General features: G+C 46.9%; 1 protein-coding gene across 16 annotated transcripts in view; it reads right to left on the bottom strand.

The window, feature by feature from the left end:
- UIMC1 (ubiquitin interaction motif containing 1) overlaps positions 1-22,453 on the bottom strand; it is a 380,703-nt gene that overhangs the window by 113,755 nt on the left and 244,495 nt on the right. For all 16 annotated transcript variants that reach the window (XM_069244540.1, XM_069244534.1, XM_069244544.1 and 13 more), the window contains 2 exons: positions 14,971-15,050; positions 13,788-14,034 (listed from right to left, as the gene is read on the bottom strand). In XM_069244540.1, coding sequence (XP_069100641.1) covers positions 13,788-14,034; positions 14,971-15,050 — 327 coding nt within the window. The remainder of the gene's footprint in view (positions 1-13,787; positions 14,035-14,970; positions 15,051-22,453) is intronic.

Raw genomic sequence — 22,453 nt, 5'->3', positions numbered from 1 at the left:
TCTAATTTTTATGAAAAAAAAATATATATTGTCACTTTATTTTTAGAACCAAAAGAATCTTTGTTAAATGCAAGTACACTTTCAAGAATGTATCACTTTTAAGTATCAAATGCACTTTGTAATTCACAGTTAAAACAGTTTTCAAGTAAGAAATCCTTTCCAATTTCCAAAGTAGATACTGCAATTTTCATTGAAGGCAATGCAGTCCTGGAGGGGGAAAGTACATTTACGGTTTACAGGTAAGTACTAGACTTATGGTCCCAGACTTCAGGGGTTAAGGTGTCCACAGAGCAAAGTTTAGGAAGACACCACGGGGGCACCACCAGCAACCCAGCAATGTGGCCGGCCGCAGAGGTCCAAGTTGGTGTCGGGCACCCAACTTAATCCTAGGAAGACTGGGGGCATTCAGAAGTGAACGGGTTGCAAATAAGTACTAGAGGCCTCAGGGCACGGGCCCTTGGGGGTTTCGATCAGCACCGGGCATGGGCCACAAGTCAGCACCAAACACACACCTTCAGCAGCACAGATGCAGCCGGGTGCAGAGTGCAAACACAGAGTCGGGTGCCCAGTGCTTTTGAATGAGGAACTCGGGTTCTGGATTAAGGTGTCTTTGTGTTGGCCCTGGAGGGGTCAACCCGGGGTGGTCTCAAGTTCAGAATCACCTTGGGACTCTCTCTGATCAGGTGGGCTATCTGGACTCTGGCCCTCGGGTGCAGAGTGGGCAGGACTCGTGGATCCGGAGGGCTCTGGAGTCCTTGTTGGAGGTTTCTTTGTGAGAAGGCCACTATTCTCGGGAGTGCCGGTCTTCAGGAAAAGCAGGCAGTCCTCAGGGTTGGTAGAGGTTGCTGATCCTGCAGGATGAGTCATCTTCTGGTAGAAGGAGTTGAAGCTCCAGACAGGCCAGTACGGTTGGGGCCAAATCAGTTGTCGTCTGGAGTCTTCACAGACGGTGTGGCTCTTCAGTCCTCATCCTTTTTTAGGTCACCAGGAATCTGGGGAGCAAGGTTCAGGGGTGCCCCTAAATACTAGATTCAGGGGTGTTACAGGGGTCAGAGGGTAGTAGCCAATGGAGACTGACCCTGAGGGTGGCCACACCCTTCCTGTGCCCTTTCCCTTTCGGGAAGGGACATATAACTATCCCTATTGGCTAACTTCCTTCAAAACAAGATGGAGGATTCTGCTAGGAAGGGTTCACCTCAGCCTTGGGCACCCTAGGGGTGATCCCAACTGGGGTGGACACTCCTCCTGGTGTTTACAAATTTTCCTGCTGGACCTGCCACCAAAAAGTGGGGCTTGATCCGGGGGGTGGGCATCTCCATTGGCTGAAGTGCCCTGAGGCAGCATAACAAAGGGAAAGCATCACAGTCAAGTGTTGCTGTTCCTGCAGAGGAGGTGTGAAGCACTTCCACCCAGCGCAGGCTTCGTCTCGGACACCTGAAAGGCTCTCATCCCATGGGGTCAGAAACATGTTTGTAGTGGCAGGCTGGCATAAACCAGTCAGAGATGGGTGAATTTGATGGCGCATCTCCAAGATGTGCATTTTTCAATAAATCCAACACTGGCATCAGTGTGGGTTTACTGGGGTGAGGGGTTTGATACCAAACAGCCCAGTCTTCAGTGGAGCCATCATAGAGCTGTGGAGTTCGTAATGACAAACTTCCAGCCCATGTACTCAATATGGCTACAGTGCACTTGGAGGGTCTAAGAATGGACTTAGACACTGTAAGGGCATATTGCTCATGCAGCTAAGCCCTCACCTGTGGTTTAGAGCACCCTGCCCAGGGAGGGATGCCATGTCAACTTTGCCTTTTTCTCCACACCAACACAAACAATCTGCAATGGCAGTGTGCATGATTTGGTTAGGGGTCCCTTAGGGTAGCATAATACATGCTGCAGCCCTTAGGGACCCTCCCTGGTCACAGGGCCCTTGGTACCACTGGTACCGCTTACAAGGGATTTAACTGTGTGCCAGGAGTGTGCCAATTGTGGAAGGCATGGTACAGTTTATGGAAAGAAACAGGTGCTGGGGCCTGGTTAGCAGGATCCCAGGATACACTCAGTCACGTTAGCATTAGATATCAGGCAAAAAGTGTGTGTGCTGGGTGGGGTGGAGTAACCATGCCAATAGGGGCCCTTTCCTACATCTCCTTCCTCTTGATCTCCTTCTGAAGTGTCAGAGTCATCTGCTGGCAGATCTGCCAATGGTAGTGTTGATAAAAGGGGTGGGGGGTATAGAAAGAGACAAGTCACTGGAGTCTCTGGTCGTGGAGACCTCAAAGGTGTTTGTAGGTGTGACATAGGCTCAGATGCTGCAGGTTCTGGGAAATATCTGTAATATTCCTGGAGCATGTCCTGCAGGTTGGAAATTAGTTCTCATGGCATCTGAACTGTTTACCTCTATTGACCTTATGGAGAACAGAAAGGGTATTGTTCTTGTGACTGCTCACCTACATATAGTCCGTCTTGATAGTAATGGTCATTATCTTCCTCATCATATTGATACTTGACATGTAATTCTGAAGGGCTATGAGCAAAGAGGCATTCATCGTCTGATTCTTCATCTAGCAATTGAGCTAGTGGGAATGGCAACATTTTACTAGGAGACGCGTAGGCAGGAAAAAATGACGTCAATTGGTGATGTTCCAACTAGTGACATGATGGAAGTAGGCATTAAAGGCATGTGCCTTTGTTGTCTTCGTTGACAGTTGATCTGCTGGTTTCATTGTCGATTATGGTTTCTTAGGTTTTTCAACATTTGTAGGCATTTTAGCTGAGGAACCGTTTGTCGATGAGGGTCTCGTCAACAGTGTTCTTGTCGAGACGACTATAGCCGATGGTATCCTCGCTGATGAGGCTGTTGTCAACTGTGTCTTCAGTGGTTGTGCTACCGTCAGTGTGTTCGTCGACAAGTCAGTTGACGACTGTGGTTTTCATAGACAATGAGCTTGTCGACAATCACTTAGATGGCTTCAGTAATTTGAGGGCGATTATGGTCATCAACGCTATTGGAGACAGTGAAATTATCACTGGCGATCCCACTGCAGTAAATGTCAACGCCATGGTGGTGGATGTCGTCAACAATGTCAATGTTGACTATAAAGAAATTCTTAATTTTGTTATGGAAGCTGTCTCTTTTGTCAAAGGAAGTGATTTTGAAGTTTTTCTGAGAGAAACTTCCTTAATAGATGGCCTTGTTGGTTTTCAAGAATCCTTACACAATTCTTTTATTTTCTTAGGCAAAATCTCCTCAGATTTTTTACTTTGTTGATGGTGAGATTTTTTAACGGGCTTTCTAACCTGTTCTGAAGGCTCACCTTCCTGTGATCTGACCCTCTTGTAGGATTTTTCAGTTTCGAAGAGTCATCACTCTCTTCCTAAGAGGCTGGGCGATTTTTAGATTTAAGTCTCTGCAACACTCTTTACTCTTTAAACACAAACTTTATTTGGTCAACATAACAATCAAAGCAGCTATAAAAAAACAATTTAAAAACATAAATAGTTAAGAATATAGGGGAAGTTTAAAAGTCATCCAACAATTGCAATAAAATGTGAACACTCCCACTTGATATACACAGCATACTTATTTACAAAGATTTGAAATTCTTAAGAAAACGAATACGTATATACCAGGCAGACACAAGGAACTTGCAAACCGCCGAAATTAAAATGGTTGAAGTGTCACTTTTCAAAATCCTTAAGGCAGTGCAACATTGTCTTATGCCCAAATTCCGGCAAATTGTACAAATCCACTTGCGCCAGGGACTGGAGTATGCCAGGCAAAAAAACATAAAATGTTCAACAGATTTAATACAGTTACAACAGGCAGGGTGTAGGTCAGATGTTAAAGACGATCCCCAACTGCCTGTTAGGGCAACAGCGGTAGACACCCAAAACGTAAACAAGCATACAGACTCTTCCCCAGTATATCAGGTATGAGATCTATATAAGGTTCAAATTGGGGGGACCACTTAAAAACAAGAAATTGCATATTCAGCCGACCATGTGATGTACAAAGGAGAAGATTGTTTCTTACATAAGACCAATAAGCAGCTTTCAAAGTCAATTTATGGTTCCTCCCTAAATTCTGTGGATTCTCCAAGTAGCTTTCAAGTCCAGAATACGAAGCCATTTAGACACATGCCTGAACCATGGGATAGATACTACATTCAGTCTTCATAGAAGGTCGAGAAGGGAGTCCCTATATACAATGAGCTCAGGGGTGGTCCAGATCCTTACCCAAAAGAGTAGGGGTCTCAGGGCTATCAGATCAGCAATGCGATTAAACCCGAGATCCAAAAAAGCCGGGATCAGGGGTATGCTACAAGGGCGCGCAAGTAAGGCCCTGGCAAAATTATTTTCACCCACAGGCAATCTATTGCTGTTATAAAACCCCCACAACTTGGCACCATAGGCGGCCATGCCCTGCACCTTGGCCAAATAAATCTTAATAGCCAGAAATACTTCTTTTGTTACAGAGCATTTATAAAAACACAGAATAGCGCCCGTCCTATGCTGGAGAAGTGTCGCACTTTTACTGATCTGATCCTCCCATTGTAGATTATTTGAGATCCTCACTCCCAGGTAGTCTATTGAACTGACCTTGCTTAAAGGGGTCCCAACTAGAATAATGGTACATTTCCTAATTGGTCCTGGGCTAAACGCCATTAATTTAGTTTTGCTAATGTTCAATTCCAGGCCAAAGTCTGCACAATATAATTTAAACCTATCAACAAGAGTTTGAAGACCCTTTGGGGTCTTAGAGATAAGTAGAGAATCATCTGCAAAAAGTAAAATAGGAATTTTCTGCGCGTTTAGGGAGGGGGGATCGTTCTGACAAGTGGACAATACTTGTACCACCTCATTTATAAATAAGGTAAATAAGGCTGGGGTCAGAACACATCCTTGGCGTACCCCCCTCAGGATAGGAATATGTTCCGTTAATTATCCCTGATTGCCCCATCTCACCTGAGCATATGTATTCTCATGTAACCATTGTAATAAGTGAATTATGTTATTAGGAGTACCCATACTATGTAAAACTTCCCATAATTTTTCTCTAGGGACCAAATCAAAAGCGGATCGAAGGTCCACAAAAACGATATATAAATTTTGCTTGGCAAGGACTATGTATTTCCAGTATAAAAGCATCAGCCTAAAGAACTGGTCTACCGTACTGTTTTTTGGGCGAAAACTCACCTGTAGTGGGGATAGCACCTGATGATCTTGAACCCAGCTTAATAGCCTTCCCAAAAGCTGTTTAGCAAACATTTTTTGGAGACTGTCAATAAGGCTAATAGGTCTATAATTAGCTGGGGAGCTCACAATGCTCTTTTTGTGAATCAGAATTATTTCAGCCTCTTTCCAAGTACTCGGAATTGGGCCCCCAGCTGCGATTTTATTCGAAATCAAATGTATGTACCAGGACCATACTGTTGGTTCAGATTTATATAAATCCCCCAGAATCTTATCCAGCCCTGGCGCTTTGAGAGATTTTAAGGAGTTAATTGCTGCTATAGTTTCCTCCATAGTGAAGATAATTGGGTCTTCATAAGTAGAGCAGTCTAGTCCTGGTTTATCCAGAGACTAGCTCATTCTAACCAACAGCAGGGAATAAGATTCATGAGTTGAGAAATTACAAGGTAGGACATAGAGTTTGGAAAAGTGACTCATCCAGCTCTCAGGTTGAATATGGTTACTCATGATGCTCTTACCCCCTCTTTGTCTATTAGACAATAACTTCCAAAATGTCACATTGTCATTAATTTTGATTGCATTAAGCAGGTTTTGCCAGATTGAATCTTCCCAGCTTTTCTTTGCTTGTATTACGCTCTTGTTATAACAAGTCTAGCTGATTGTATCGCCCCCTGAGAGCGTGTCATAATAGCTGTTTTTAGAGCTAAGTTAGCCTCAGAGCAATCCTTCTTAAACCACACATTGGTTTTAGAATTACCATCAGAATACTTGATACTGGTCTTTTTATAAAACAAAATCTGCAATTTCTTTACCAGATCTTCATGGATACTAAGAATAGGAATATTATTAGTTTCATACTCCTTGTATACAGCAATTACATCAAAAAACAACTGATAAATCCCTTTTATCAAAAAGGGGTTAGACAGCACTTTTGGCCAGCAGACCCAAGAGGAACTATTATCTAACAGTGGTGCTGGAACCACAGTGCTATGGTCATTCTGTGATCTCCTAAATACATCACTGTGCATAGTAAGATGCAAAGGATTATGATCACTCTCATAATGTGGGTCCACCTTCATATCTTTTAGGGAGGGCCATAACCTAACATCCACTAGAAAATAATCAATTACACTGGTGGACGTACCTCACTTGAAGGTTGGCGCAATGCCCAAATCAGAGGGAGTATGGCAATTACAGGCCCTGAAATTCCAAGAATAATCATGAACTAATTACCTCATTTCTGGACCTAGGACACCGGATCTGCCTATGATGTATATCCTCGTCGAATACTCCGGGTTTGACCACCAGAGACACTGCTAGATATGGATCAGTATGTGGTCAATCAGTTGCTGGTAGTATATGGGAAGGTTTTGCTACCGGAGCTAGAACACACTTTTGAATAAAAACTGGGCCATCCAGGGATATAGATGAACGGGCGGCATGTGCATGTGGTACAAGTCTAATGCCAACCCCTCTCAGATCCCTAAGATAGCTAGTACGTGATTCAAAATCCAAAAGTTTATCCACCAGCAACCGGTCTACAAAACAAATAGAGACAGAGTCAAAGTTTGAGCCAGGTTGACTATGTCTGCCCACCTCGAGGATATCAGCATGAATGACTGCAAAACAATTGCACTGAGCACATCGCCAGTAAATAACCTTATTTATCAGGGAATCTTGGGTTTCCGATGAACCAGAGGGCAATTTACGCACCTCAGCCATGTAAATGGTGCCACCTTTGCTCCTCAGTCCATGGCCCCGTTTCATGTGAACTGGCCGTTTAGTGCTAGCGTGGACTACCACATCAGTAGGGAACCTAGGGGCCTTAGTAAAATATGCAAAGGAGCTAGCAGCTTCAACAGGAACCTGATTGCTAACATCCCCCTGAGGGCCCTTAACAAGATCAGCAGACTGAACTTTAACGGGCCCTTGGGACCCCCAGAGATTCCTATTTTTAGGAGTTATACTGTGCTTCCACCTTACAATTGCAGGCGCAAGCTGAGGTCCCTCTGCACAAGAGATAGACAAGTTTTTTGGAGGGGGGTGGTAGCGGACCCAAAGGAAGGGTTGCCTATTCTCAACCTTAAGTCAGACAGGGTAGTACTCGCACCCCCGTTTAACCCCTCTTCTAGCCTCTGACACTTGCACTCAGGCTTCTGTGCCTGTCCCTCCTTTAAGGTGTCCATCAGTAATAACACCAGACCATTAACTTCATTCACCCTCTGGAGAACAGTAACCAAATCAATTCCCTCATGGGATGGTGGCAATCTGTTAGTGTCGTTAGGCAAATAAGTTAAGACTTTATCATGGACACGAGTTCCGACTGGAGCACAAGCAGAGGGTCCCTCTTTCTCCGCCAAGGGCCTGAACCGATTTGTGCACAATATATTAAGAGTTACCATAATCACTGGACTCAGTGGGAGGCCTCATTCCTCATAGGAGACACTGCTCGCACAAAGAACAGTATCCAAGTCACTGCGAGATGTGGTCATCAAGGGAGGAGAATTTGGCTTAGGGGCTTGAGGTACTTGTTTTGAAACAGTCTCCACTCGGGAATTAGATGATTGCGACTTCTTTTTTAATATATCGAGAACTTTTTACTCCGGATGTGCTACTTTTTGTAGACAGTGGTGGGTTAGAATTACTTTTCAAAATAGCCTCCACCTCTTCAATCAGAATGTCAATGTCATCTAGGGGATTATTTCTTTTATGTATTAAAGAACTTGCTTGGTTACTTGACCGTTTTTACACTTTTTTTAATGCCATTCGACGGTGCAGGAATTTCACAGCTTTGCGTTTCCCCATCGTAAAGTAGCTAAAATTGTAGATAAAATAACGATATAACCTAAAATTAATTCCCACAATAAACTTACTTCTGAAAATGAGATGCCCAGCCCGGCCTCTATTGGGCGATGACGGGTGAAAATGGGCCCATCTTGGCCCGGGCGCGCTCCCGGGCGTGTACCGCGTGCGTTCCACTCAGCGGGAATGGCGAGCGCTTTGAGTAGCGCGGGAGGCAAGGGAGCCTGGGGGATGGAGTCCCACCCCAGGCAAGCAGAGTCTGTTCCAGCTCGTCCCGCGCAGCGGGAATGACGAGTGCTTTTAGTAGCGCGGGAGGCAAGGGAGCCTGGGGGATGGAGTCCCATCCCAGGTGTTGGACCTGGCTTTTTTGACAGGGTCATCCCCAAACTTTATGCCTCCTTCCTCCTATTTTTTCTGACCTGTTGTTGTTGGCTTTTGAACTCTGGGCACTTTACCACTGCTAACCAGTGCTAAAGTGCATATGATCTCTGTATAAATTGTACTGTTGATTGGTTTATCCAGGATTGGCTATTTGATTTACTTGTAAGACCCTAGTAGAGTGCACTATATGTGCCTAGGGCCTGTAGATTAAATGCTACTAGTGGGCCTGCAGCAATGGTTGTGCCACCCACTTCAGTAGCCCCTTAACGTTGCCTCAGGCCTGCCACTTCGACTTGGCATTTAAGAGTACTTGCCAAGCCTAAAACTCCCCTTTTTCTACATATAAGTCACCCCTAATGTGTGCCCTAGGTAACCCCTAGAGCAGGGTGCTGTGTGGGTAAAAGGCAGGACATGTACCTGTGTAGTTTATATGTCCTGGTGGTGTAAAACTCCTAAATTCGTTTTTACACTACTGTGAGGCCTGCTCCCTTCATAGGCTAACATTGGGGCTGCCCTCATACATTGTTGAAGTGACAGTTGCTGATCTGAAAGGAGCAGGAAGGTCATATTTAGGATGGCCAGAATGGTAATACAAAATCCTGCTGACTGGTGAAGTTGGATTTAATATTACTATTCTAGAAATGCCACTTTTAGAAAATGAGCATTTCTGTGCCTTACAATCCACGTCTGGCTAGGTTTAGTTGACAGCTCCTTGTGCATTCACCTAGACACACCCCAAACACAGGGTACTCAGCCTCACTTGCATACATCTGCATCTTGAATGGTTCTTCCTGGGTTGGGAGGGTGGAGGGCCTGCCCTCACACAAAGGACTGCCACACCCCCTACTGGGACCCTGGCAGACAGGATTGAACTGAAAGGGGACCTGGTGCATTTCTTAGCCACTCTTTGAAGTCACCCCCACTTCAAAGGCACAATTTTGTATAAAACAGGGCCTCTGCCCTACCTCATCAGACACTTGCTGGAGAAGAAGCCTGAACCAGAACCTACATCCTGCCAAGAAGAACTGCCTGGCTGCTCAAAGGACTCACCTGTCTACTTTCTACAAAGGACTGCTGCCTTGCTGTTGGCCTTCTGCCTTGCTGAACTCTTGTCTGGCTGTAAAAGTGCTCTCCAAGGGCTTGGATAGAGCTTGCCTCCTGTTCCCTGAAGTTTCAGGACCAAAAAGACTTCTCTTTTTCATTTGGACTCTTCGTGCGCCGAAATTTTCGACACACAGCTTGCTCCGCAGTGAGAAAATCGCCGCACGCCGACATGACCGGAACTTCGACGCACGGCCTTGCATGGACAACGCTGCCCGACTTCCAGAGAGGAAATTGACGTGACGCCTGCCGTGAGAAAGGAAATTCCACGCACAGCCTCCTGGAACGACATGCAGCGGATAACGCACAGACCCTGGGACATCTGGTAATCCCGCGAACCATAGAAGGAGTCACCCTCGTGCCGGAAAACGACGCACGTCTTCCGAGTGAAAAATAACGATGCAAGTCCGTGTGTGAAGGGGCGAAACCGACACACACACCATTTTTCCTCCTGTAGAATGACGCAGGTCTCCCCGCATGAAAAATAACGACGCAAGTCCGTGTGTGAAGGGGCGTAGCAGACGCACACACCATTTTTCCACGCATCTCCTCTTCTGCGGCCCTCTGCGGAGATTTGCCACTCCAAACCAGGTACTTTGTGCTTGGAAGAGACTTTGATCTACAAATATCCAGATAAATATCCTATATTTTCCTAGACACTGTGTGGTGTATGTTTGTGTGCTATATGGTGTTATTGTATGATTTATCGCACAAATACTTTACACATTGCCTTCTAAGTTAAGCCTGACTGCTCAATGCCAAGCTACCAGAGGGTGGGCACAGGATAATTTGGATTGTGTGTGACTTACCAGACTAGAGTGAGGGTTCTTGCTTGGACAGAGGGTAACCTGACTGCCAACCAAAAACCCAATTTCTAACACCAGGCAAGCAGAGTCTGTTCCAGGGTGTCCCTTCTGCAACCATAAGAGTAGTCTTCCCTCCATGTCCTTCAGGATTTTCTGGGAGAAACAGCAGCAGATCTTACAGTCTTTGATTGTGTGTTCAGTATAGAGACAATAAATACACTCTTTATGCGGGTAGTCTCTTTTTTTATTAAAAGGAGGTACATGGCTTAAATAAACCCCTTTTGAGATATTCTGACATGGTCAGGCAATCCTAGGCTGATATAAGATGAAAACTACATCCGAACTGTGAAGAATCTTCTTGAAAATAGCTGTTTTGCAGAATACACTGAGCAGAGCTCAGGGAGACTTCCATCACTTGGTGTGTGGAAGAAAATCTAAGGGACTGGAGCCTCTGTGATAAGGATTCTGAAGGGTGCTGTTGCCTGACTGGCTGGACTTTAGGTCATTTTAAGTTATACTAATGAGCTGTAAAAGTGAATGTCTCTCATTGACTTCTATGCAGTTGGTACTCTACTGCTTTCTAGGTTACAGTGGGTCTCCCACTTCGACAATTGAGAATGATTCACACATGTGAATCTATGAATGCTCCAATACTGGAGAACAATGGGTACAATAAAAAGGTGCTCCAGACACAACAATGCACCAGTGATATGATATCAAGAGGCAATTAAGTTACCCATGAGCAAGCTAATGACAATTTTGCCACCGGCCCTAAGATTTTCCTTCATGGGTATTTTCTTTGATAGTCTACCATTTAAGAACTTCAGAAAAAATACCTATGACAGAAAATTAAATCATATATTTTTCTGATCTCCATAATGGATGTTCTTTCAGATGTTCTCTGTATATGTGTGGATCCCACACGTGTGGAATTGTCTCATTTATGAACCCTTTGATGCAAACCTAACTAGGCTAATTCACAGAACTTTCACAGCAAGCAAAAGGAACCCAAACACAATCACACAAAAAAGGACAAATATGGCATTAAAAGTATGAACCTTGCTCCCAACTCAATGTTTTTCCTTGCTGCACCAATGAGGATGGGCAGCACAGCTATCAAGACAAGATAAACACACAGTTCCACCACAGCACTCAAAACAGCAACACACAGTACCCAATAAATCCTAAATAGAACTGAGTTTGGCCACAGCTCCCAAACAAGAACACAGTTCTCATACAGCTCTCAAAGCAGAGCAACACAAAGTTCAACTACAAATCCCACAAAAAGGGCAGAAGTTTCACAAGAGCTCCAAAATGAAGATAAACATACAGTTCCACCACAGCTTTCCAACATGAGAGCACACAATTCCACCATAGCTCCAAAAACAAAAGCAAAACACAGTACCACCATAGATTCTCCTCTTTGTTAGCCACCCTAGCTAGGTACAGATCTTAACAGCAACCATTAGTGCTATCTGGAAACGGTCGTCCTGATACAGTCAAAATAACTGCCTCTCACAAACCGGTCACTGCTCCATAGACTTTACACTGTTATTCAGGCAGTGTTTAAAACATCCTCACTTGGCAGAATGGATACAGCGATTTGTCTTGTCACTTCCCTGCATCCTGCGCCCTTGCTTCATGGCGCATCACTCAGTTCTTCCTCAGTGTCTACAATCTGCTCTGCCACACCCCGAAACATAACAATTGAAATGTGGTATTTCTGTGTGATCTGTGTCCCTAAAGAAAGGTATGCATCTGCTTTGCACATTGCACTTTCCATACACATCCCAGACTATTTGTTTTAAGATGGTGCTACACAAAGTGGCTCATATTCACTTCCAAATAATACTGAAGCCACAAGGAATAAGTGCACTGTGAAATCACATTTGAAAATCACTCAAAGCACAACGATATTTATGTGCAGGAGCACCTCTTTGACTGAACACAATCAATGCTTGGGCAAATGCTGCACTGCTGAGAACCTATGCCGATTTATAGTTAAAGGAAGGGCTGTTTCCAGCTCCCTAAGACGTCTGGTCATGACAAGACACCTCAGACCAAACTCCATCAATCCCTAAGTTGACTATTTTACATCTGATGCAAGTGTCTCAAAAAACAAACAGTGACAACTGCAGAGCAACTGATGGCTGAGCACAAACAGGCTTTAGGAACAGGCATGCAGGCCCTGTAAAATGACTTGCAGGGAGCTACCTCTTACTTTTGCAGGCTCCTTGCACCCTGGACTAGCAACATAAAGCAAGATCAAACAAGTGTTGAAAACACTTTGGCCCTCATTACAACTTTGGCGTAACTGCCACGGCGACGGCCGCCAACATACCGCCGCCGTGGCTACCAGCCGCACACCCGCATTATGACCGTAGATGGAATTCCACCAGAAGGTTGGCAGAATACCGTCGACGGTCATGGCGTCAGACGGCGGTAAGGTGGCGCTGCTGTCAGCAGCAGCACCACGCCAGCAAAACACAGCCGACCGGTGTTTTGCTGGTGGACGCTGCTGCGGACAGCAGCGCTGCGTCCCGTATCCTGCCGGAGGACCCCCTGCAAGCAGGTAAATTGGGTTCTCAGACAGGAGAGGGGGTTGGGAGGGGGGGTGGTTGTGTGCGTGTGTGATGGTGTTGTGTGTGGGGGGGATTTTTGTATGCGTGCATGCGTGTGTCACGTTGAATGCGTGCGTGAATGACTGAATGTGAGTGCACGTGTATGATGTGTGTTGTGAATGCGTGTGTGCGACAATATATGTTGGTGTGTGTTGCAGTGTGTGGGTATGTATGTGTGCATGTGTGGGTGGATGTGGGTATGCATGTGTATATGAGTGTGTATGCGTGTGGGTGTGTAAATGTGCGGGGCAGGAGATCGAGGGGGAGGGCGGGGAAGGTCTCTGGGGAGGGGGGTGGGGGAGATCCCTATCAGAGTCGGGAAAGGAATTCCCTGGCACCGATAGTGCCTACAGCCATGGTTTTCGTGGCGGTACGTTTGCCGTGGAAACCATGGTGGTAGGCGGGATCATAATCCTGAGGGTGGGATTGTGACGGTCGCCTGGCTGTAGACCGAAGTCCCCAGCCCAGCGGCTGTTACCACCCTGGCAGACGGAGTGATACATTGTCGGAGTGGCTTGAACCAAACCGCCAATGTCATAATTTGGGAAAAGGTACGGCCAAGCCTGTTGGCAGTACCTTTACCCAAATTACCGCTGACGGTCGCAATGAGGGCCTATATCTGGAATGAAACCAACAAGCAGAGCAGTAATGTCAGTCCTCTCAGTACAGTAGTAAAAATATAGAATGATGAATAAAGCAGAAGGAGTTCATCAGAGTGACAGAAGAGGACTATGCATTTGTCCAACGGAGGTCTTGACTCTGCAACTGTTCAAACACTGGTAATGTGAAGGGTCTGCATGCATAGGTCACTTGTTGACAGCACCCTAACAGCCTGTAGTGTTCCAGGTGACCTAATTTTCCCCCAAGAAGTATTCCCACTCACCTGGTGTCTCCTGCCTTTTCGCTTTCTTCTCTGCGCTCCCATTACAGTCTGCTGCATGACGTTCAATCTGCTCCGATGCAAACCCAAGGCCACACAGTGGGCACTGGATGTCGTCCATGTTCGGTGTCACTTGAGGTACGGAATCCAAGTCAACAATGGTGGACTGTCCTTCAATCATGGTGGGCTGCATGTCAACCCTGGTGTGGTCGTTGCTCTCTATCTCTTCAGGGGTGACACTAGGGGCACTCTAGGAAAAGGAGAATGAAACTGGTGAACTAATTTTTGGTTTCAGACTATTCTAGTCTGCCCATCATCAAAGACTTGTCTTACAAATAGCCAACTATTCCAACCCCGCCTAATACCCCTGCCTCTCCCTTCTAACAATATGGTCAATCAGTTAATGTACCACCCCAAAATCCAGCTTGTGTCCTCCCCGTGAAAGGTCATGCTTCTACTCAATGTTTAACCCTACTATATCCCATCCCGGTAGAACATCCCTCCTCATGGTTTGCATGTAATAAAAGTCACACAAGGAGGGAGTGACATCGGCCACAGCCACCATTTTTATGTGTTTCTTTAGATGTAGAAGGGCAGAAACTCTGCTGAAAAATATCACCTTTGCTTCTACTGAAGCTACACCGTAAATTGTTCAGCCGACTCAAAACAGCTTCATGATTTTCTGTTAAAAAATGTGAGTGCTTCTTCAAAGAAACCAGACGTCACTCTTAAGTGGGAAGTAAAACACAACTATCCACAGAAAAAAAAGCTTAAGTGAGGACCAGATCAGCCACTGTTGATTTTTTTTTTGTTTTACCAGAAGCTACTGTTTTTCCAATACCCTCGGCTGCGGTGGTTCATTGGGTCAGAGCTGCAGCTGTTCTATGGATCTGACCATTGGTCAGTCCCAGGTTTTGAGATGTGTGTTGCTTTCCAGTGCTGAGAGTTGTGACTGTTTGATGTGGTTTAACCAGGTTTATTTCATGGGCCTGTGTTACAGTTGTCCCAGAGACTAGAACCAGAGATGGTCTATTGTACTGAGCCATATCACTCTGTGGCCTACGTGGAGTCTACACAGGCTATAAAAAGCTTGACAACTTGCCCTTAGACTGCTCCAAGGGTAATAGACTGGTTCCAGTATTTTGTCCCTTCCAGGCACCACGGATATCCCTCACTTACTACTTACCTGAATAGGAGAGTTGCTTCCAGATAACGGCAAGGTTCTGGTGTCGGGTTCTGCTTCACTGGACAGGCTGGCCTGGGTCTCTGCAATGCATACATAAGAGTTAGCCCTACTAGCTCTATTGAAGATGACAGGCTTTCTTCTGAACTCAACACCAGTTAAGTCTTCTGCTAGTAGACAGAAAAATTATTTCTGCTTTGAAATGCAATGTTTGGATGGAAAAGTACTCTGCATGGCAATGGTAATGTACCCCTGCCCTGAGTGCCCAACTGTACTGATGTCCGCATCCCTAAGGCTTATTTTTGTTGTCATAGGCAAACACAGATCATGCTTGTGTATAACCCTGTCTCATGGACTGCAGTCTTGTTGGAATGAGAGGGGCGCACAAAGAGATACCTTCATAGTGGTAGAAGGCTACCGCCTTCACTAGGAGTTAAGCAGCATGAGCACAGTGGTGGCAGCATACCATGTTCTGATCAGTAGGCGTGAACATATCTTTTTTAACCTGTTACTGGAGTGAGGCCTACAGACTCACTCACTTTTGAAAGTTCTGCTTCTGTGTGCTTTGCTCACCTTTGGCCAACATCAGTTAGATGTGAAGTGATGTGCACTGCAGGGGTAGTGACTCTGCACTGGCTTAATGTGTGCGTGGGTAGGTTACAATGCAGTGTTAGAGCAATGCTACGCAATGCATCCATGGTGAGTGCAGGTACTGGGTTTATGTGCACCTGCAACATGTACAGTACATGAAGGGTATAGTGTTGTGCAGCGTGTGTTGTGAATGTGTATGTTGGATGCATGTATGCTAGCAAGTGGAACACAGAAAGGCTACAGTACTGAGCACTGCCCACTGAGTGAATTGTGTGCTGATTGTATGGTGTCTTTGGTGGCAAAATACATGAAGGTAACAGTGCTGGATAGTGAGAACACATACACAGAGTGAGTGTGTCCGTAATGGTACATTACTTGGAGGACCGTGGTTTCCATTCTGGGAGGTGCAGGCCTGCCTGGTGAAGACATGAGAATGTAGGGAAATCCTCCAGGCAGATTTGTCTATTTCTGCCTTCCTGTGAGCTGGGTGGGAGACATTGGGAGCGAGAAATGAGTTCCCCCTGTACACTTCAAAGGGTGCTCTTTGATTCAGTGAGAAATCACAAGGAAGATGTCGGAACACATTTCAGGAAGGAGATGGGGCAGATAAGGCAATCATAAGGAGTGGGGCTGGAAACCCAAAATTAATCTTTCAATGCACATGTCACTGTGGCTGACATCCAGGTGTGACCTCTAGTCACTACCATGGTCTGTCTTGTAGAGTATCAGCTTTGGAGTCTCTCCTGCTGCAGTAGGCAGTGTTTCAAGAGGAAGAGTGAGAGGAGAAGGATGTACTTCAAAAGGAGAGCCCCAACATAAAACTTCAGAGACCCAGAGCTTAATTATATTTTGGTGTACAGAAATGGACCTTAAAAAGGGGAGGTTGAGACCCCAAAAAGGGTCACCTGCAAGCAGCAAGGTGGAATGTGTGAGGAAGGGAAGCTCTGCAAGACTTCTGCCTGTGATCAGGATGGGGGTGAGGGCTTGCTACTCTCCCTGCTGTGTAAGGGGACATCACCCAAGAAAACCAAGACCACCTCCTCTGGAGCAACAGTGCCTGTCTACTTGCCAAGAAAAGTGTGTCCTGTGAGGAAGTGAAGAGCATTGAAGGGAGCAAGGTCCAGTGGGGAACCAACCCTGTGTGAGGAAATGGGTGCTGCACCAATCTGGTCATTACCAGACTGCAGACTTCAGTTGGTGATGCCTGGGTGCCAGCAGAGTGCCACCGTCAAGGTAGCCATGTAAAGATTGCCGTGTGGTAAAGGCTTAAGCCTGTGCTGCAGGTCTGCGGCTACCCCATGTGCTGGAGGGGCTACTGAGGAAAAGCCTGCTTTGCAGAGAAGGGTCTAAGCCTGAGCAGTGCAGTAGCGGTGATCCTGTATGCAAGGAGGGGCTGCTGTGATAAAAAAACTGTTGTGTGGTAAAGGCAGAAGCCTTGTGTGGTGTTGTGCAGCAACCCAGTATGCCAAGAGGAGCTGCCGAGAATAACTGTGCTGTGTGGACTGGGCGCAGCAGTGACCAGCAGGTCACCAGGAGCATCCGAACTGACACAGTGGGTTGAGTGAGGATCTCCTGGAAGTATCACCACCTCAACAGGATCGAGATCAGGGGCATCGCAATCATCCCCACTTCCATTGGGAGTGTTGACATTTACCCTGGAGGAGGAGCGTGGAACCACTCTGGATCACTACCGGAGTATGACTGTATAGGCTCACAAGGGAGCCGGTGGCAGCTGACTGCTGCAATGCTGCATACAGCTGATTCGCCTGAGCAGGACATGAGCTGTTGAGAGTACCTACAGACAGAAGACGCCAAACGCTTCTTCTCTATCACAGCAGGTAAGACTTGTGACAGGCCTACCGTTCCCCATGGAATGCTATGCTAAGAGCTCTACAACGCTAAGACACATCTGTAATTGACGAGTCAGAGTGGACTCTTGAGTTGCTGGTCTACTAGTAAGCATTCCCTGGATGCAGCCACAAATGAATGGGGAATAGCTCCTGTAGGAGGCGGGCTCAGTTTATGGTGTACACCTATGGTGTGCCACCCTATACTGAGTCCAGGCAATCCTTAGCGATAGTAAGTAGCAAAACTCTCTAGGAGTAGCTGAGGCGAGCAGCTAAAGCTTATCCAAGAGGAACGTAAAGTACTTGCAATACTACAGTAGTCAGACAGTAACTCACTCACAAGAAAGAACCACACAAGTGTTGCAAAAATAAAGGATACTTTATTACAGCACTACTACTAGACTAGCATTGATATATCTCCCTTTGGCGATATCTACACACAATACTTACACAAAATAACCACCAGAAATAGCATTAAAATACACAGGACCCTACCATATAATAAAAAAGTGGAATGTGAAATAGTGAACCCAACCAAGGTAAATGTGGTAGTTGGCTAGGAGCTGATAGAAACCCCACAGGTAAGTACAGCAAGTGTCCCTAGAGACCAGGTGCAAGGTGGTAACTCACCCAGTCGTCCCATAGGCTAACACAGAGTAGTAGTTGGAGTTTGTGGAATTCAGGACTCTTCCCAGTGGACCCCAAGGAAACCAGCAGACAAGAGGAAGAAAGGAAGAGTACCCCTACGCCAGGATGCCCAGAAGACAGGAGTACCTACACCGGGGACCCGGATGCAGTAAGGGACTCTCCCCGAAGTCAGTGGAAGCCTTGGATTGTTCAGCTGTTGTCACGACCCATGGACCAGGCCGGTGGAACCCAGGGACGGATTCCGGACGTGGGGGACCTGCAAAGGAAGGGAACAGAGTCCAGCGCCCTTGGAGGTGCCCAGGTGGTACAGGTGGCAATGCCCACCCTCTGGGAAGTGAAGTTCCTGCAAGTTGGTGGAAGAAGAAGTCCAGCTGCGGGGTCCAGGAGCTGCAGAAGATCCCAGGAGTTGCCTACAAGCTGTCCATCGACGGTCATCGGACTGCAGGAGAGTCAGAGACCAGCCAGGTCATCAACAAGCACTGGCAAATGCAAGCAGGAGATGAAGAAGTGTTTGCAAAGTGTTGGGGACCAGCAAGGTCCAGGAGACTCTACCCAGGAGAGGGAGTCAGGACTGGCCATCAGCACACAGGAAGCCCAGGAGAAGTCGATGGAGCCCCCACGAGTGTCCAAAAGGCGAGGGACACAGGGAGTAACAAACAGCCAGTAAAACATAACAGAAGTCCCAAGTTGCAGGAGTTGCAAGGCAGGAGTTGAGAAGTGCTGGAGGCATGGGCTTCTTGGTGACTCTTCCTCTGGGAGATATTCGAGCACCAAGTGCTTGTGAGTGCAACAGTTGCGGTGCAAAGGGGGTCCAGTCCAGTGGCAGGATCAGGGGCCCACAGTCTCCCAAGTTGGTCAGAAGACAAGCAGGACCCAGAGAAAGCCACAGACTCACCACATGTGAAGCAGAGCCTTTTGATGTTTGTGGAACAGCAGACCGCACAAGCTGGTCAATGTTGTCTTAAGGTGCGTGGGTTGCAGGGGAGTGACTCTTTCACTCCAAGGGAGATTCCTTCCAAGCTTCCAGGTGCAAACAGAGTATTTGTAACCCTGGAGGACGCACAGCCTTGGATGTTGCAGAATTCTTGCAGGATCTGGTAAAACAATGCTGCAATGAGAGCCTTCCCACCAGAAGCAAACGTGTTTCAGTTCCAAGTAGACCAGCAGCGGTTCCAGAGGTCAGGAGCAGATGGTGTCTTGCAGAGAGTTCCTTGGAGAGTCCTGCTTGACGAATCTGAGGACCCACCCTCGAGGGAGCCCTTAAGTAACCCTAAACGGGTTGGTCACTCTCTGAAGTGACCCACGTATCAGAGGTCAGGGACATCATCAACCTGGCCTAACCAGTCAGATGCTCCCAGGGGCCTCTGCCCATCTTGTTTCCAAGATGGCAGAATTGAGTGGCCAAATGGCAGAGCTTGGTGCACCTCCCTAGGGAAGGAGCTGGACAGAGGGGTGGTCCCTCCCCTGTCCTTTGTGTAGTTTTGCGACAGAGCGGGAACCGGGGCTTTCTGAACTGGTGTAGACCGGATTATGCAAGGATGGCACCAAATGTGCCCTTCATAGCAGTCTGGTGGCTCTCAGAGGCCACCCCACCCCAGCCCTTAGACAACTATACACAGGGGGAGGTGGTCATACCTCTCCCTTGCAGGAAATCCTTTGTTCTGCCTCTCCGGCCTGAGCCAGGCTCACTAGGAGGTGGGCAGAACAGTGTCTGCGGACAGCAGGAGCGCGGGCTGGCAGCTAGAGAAGCCTTTATGTTGTTGGACCACTTGTGTTGACCAGTGTCCACTACATACCTCAAGATGGCTTCCTCGCACTTACAGAGTCCAGTAATTGGCCTAGGATCTGTAGGGGAACCCTGCTCATGCAGGGGTACCCTCACACTTAGGGACATGCAACCTGCCCTTGGGCTGAAGGGCTAACTGGAAGGGTGACATGGTGTCTAAGAGCAATCACCAGGTTCGGTGGTGAAAGGGTGCATGCACCATTTCATGCAGACTGCAATGGCAGTCCTGCAGACACAGTTTGCATGTGCTCCCATGGATGGCACAATGCATGCTGCAGCCTATGGGGGACCCCTGGTGTACCAATGCCCTGGGTACCATATACTAGGGGCTTACATAGGTGCATACGTATACCAATTGTGGGTGTAGAAAGTTTACCAGCAACAAAATTTAGAGGAGAAACCATAGTCACTGGGGTCCTGGTTGGCAGGATCCCAGTGAACTACAGTCTAAACACACTGACATCAGGCAAAAAGTGGGGCTAACTATGGGGTTGTAGGAAAGTGCTATCTTCCTAGCAATCACACATCAAGGGAGGGGTGGGACAGGGACATGCCAACGAAACACCCCGACCTCAAGAGAGGAATGTGTTGTTGTCTGGATGCCATAACTTTCCTTTGAAAAAGCAGAGTTAGAAATAAAATATGTATGTTTTGTTTTAAACATAAGTATTTGGCTGAACATTAGTTTACTGCTGCTGCTGCGCACTCTTTGAAGTACGAGCTGTGTTCACTAATTTGTACCGACACCTCCCCGCCTCTGAGGGAGCCTTAGACTGCTCATCCACATCTACCATTAGGAATCAAGGGCAGAATGGGTACTTGGTCCACTTGCTCACGTTTCAAGGAAGGCCGGGACACAGGACACCGGGAGTAAAAGGCCTCAACCCCACGGTTGGTTCAAGTAGCCCCTGCGCGCCTCGTGGCCCTCCAAAAGGGGTTCCGATATGTACAAATAGAATATTATGCTGTTAGTATTCGCTCAACAAACCACTAAAAATAATGTAAATTACACACAGTAGTACTGGTTGAGGAGCCACCTATGTGCCAGACAGCTAGAGAACCTTTGAAACAGAAGACTAAACAAGCCTTTAAAGGGAGGCCTGCTACTGAGGACTCAGATATAGGAAAGGAAATGGGCTAGCTTCAACAGTATATCCCATCAATATGTGTACATCTTCAATCAGGCCAATGAGTAAGCAAATGTTTTATGGGAGGTGGAATCAATTTGAACCCTCCCACAGAAGGTTGTCATAGAGGTAATTTAAATTTAGTTTTATGAAGTGCACACATCCACAAAGGAAAAAGTTGTGTAGATTACATGACAGATCAGAGAGTTAATGCACATGCTGTGCAAATCGGTGTGCCAACTAAAGGTCATAGGCATGGACCCTAGCGGAGTCAAGTTAGCCTTTCATCTTTTTGAAAATGCCAAAATCAGTGAAGGGCAAAATATATAAATGGTTGTACTTGGCTAATGAAAGGCAAAGAAAAAACGATTTTGTAGATAAGCAAGTCTACAACCGTTTTTACAATATTCCTCCCACCTTATTGGTAACTTTACAAAAAGATTTTCTGCAACCAAATGAAACATCCACAGACCGTATGGTCAATGGAAAGTTAGAAAGTGGGGTAAGACAATATAAGTGGTTAAAATCCGATACACAAATCAGTGTAACACGACACTGGTGCAGCCGAGGAGCCTACCTAGAAAACAAGGCAGCAGACAGAGGAGCCTAACTAGGAGAGCGGGAGAGGTTTTACCGGGCAGTGACTGAGAATGCCCGCGGTGCGTGCAGCACGACCCCTTTGGCGGCAGCAGCTTAGCGCTCCATTCCCTTGCCCTCATGGGCTATCCGGTTCTGGGAGGATCCAGCTGCCTAAGTGTGTGTTTGGGGGGGGGGGGGAGAGACGGACCCACCGCCAGGAAATCAGTGGTCCCTTCCGGGACACGTGGCACACCTGAGGAAAGGGGGCTGCGCTGGACACTAAACACTAAGGGCCATATGTACAAACACATTTTCCCATAGACACAGAATGGGTAAAACTGCTTGCTACATCTGGCCCCTAGTGCCGCAGCTTCACTTCCTCCTTTTTGCAGTTTATTGCAGCATCATCCACGCTTCCTCTCCCTACGTCTTCACAAAGTCACGTATCACGTATGATTGTAAATGGGCACAGTGATTCCACTGTTTGTGTTGCAGGCGGAGTTACGGGACGATCCAAAGGACTTAGGTGCAGAAATCTACCAACTATGTAGCACAGAAGAGTGCTTCAGGCCAACTTCCTGGGAGCCCTCGTGGCAGGATCCAGGACAAAAGCGACTGCGTCCTGCTAGTCCCTTGGGCAACTGGGTGCTTGCCCTGTACTACTCCGCCACTGGCATGAATTCAACTCTAAGGGGTCCAAAAGGTAGAAGACCCCAAAAGGTAGAGCGCACAATGGTGCGTAGTCCAGCGCTCGTTGGCCAATCAGGTGGGCGGTAAACCTAGGCAAGTTCGTCCGCTGGCCATCCTGGATCACCCATGTTAACCCAATTTTTCCTTGCCTACAAATGCAATTATAAACCAGCAGCTAACCTTTCTCCAACAAAATTTAGAGTGGCCTGGTCTTATTT

The sequence above is a fragment of the Pleurodeles waltl genome, chromosome 7, assembly GCF_031143425.1.
Source record: "Pleurodeles waltl isolate 20211129_DDA chromosome 7, aPleWal1.hap1.20221129, whole genome shotgun sequence".
NCBI lineage: Eukaryota > Metazoa > Chordata > Amphibia > Caudata > Salamandridae > Pleurodeles > Pleurodeles waltl.
This window is presented reverse-complemented; position numbering and strand designations above follow the sequence as displayed.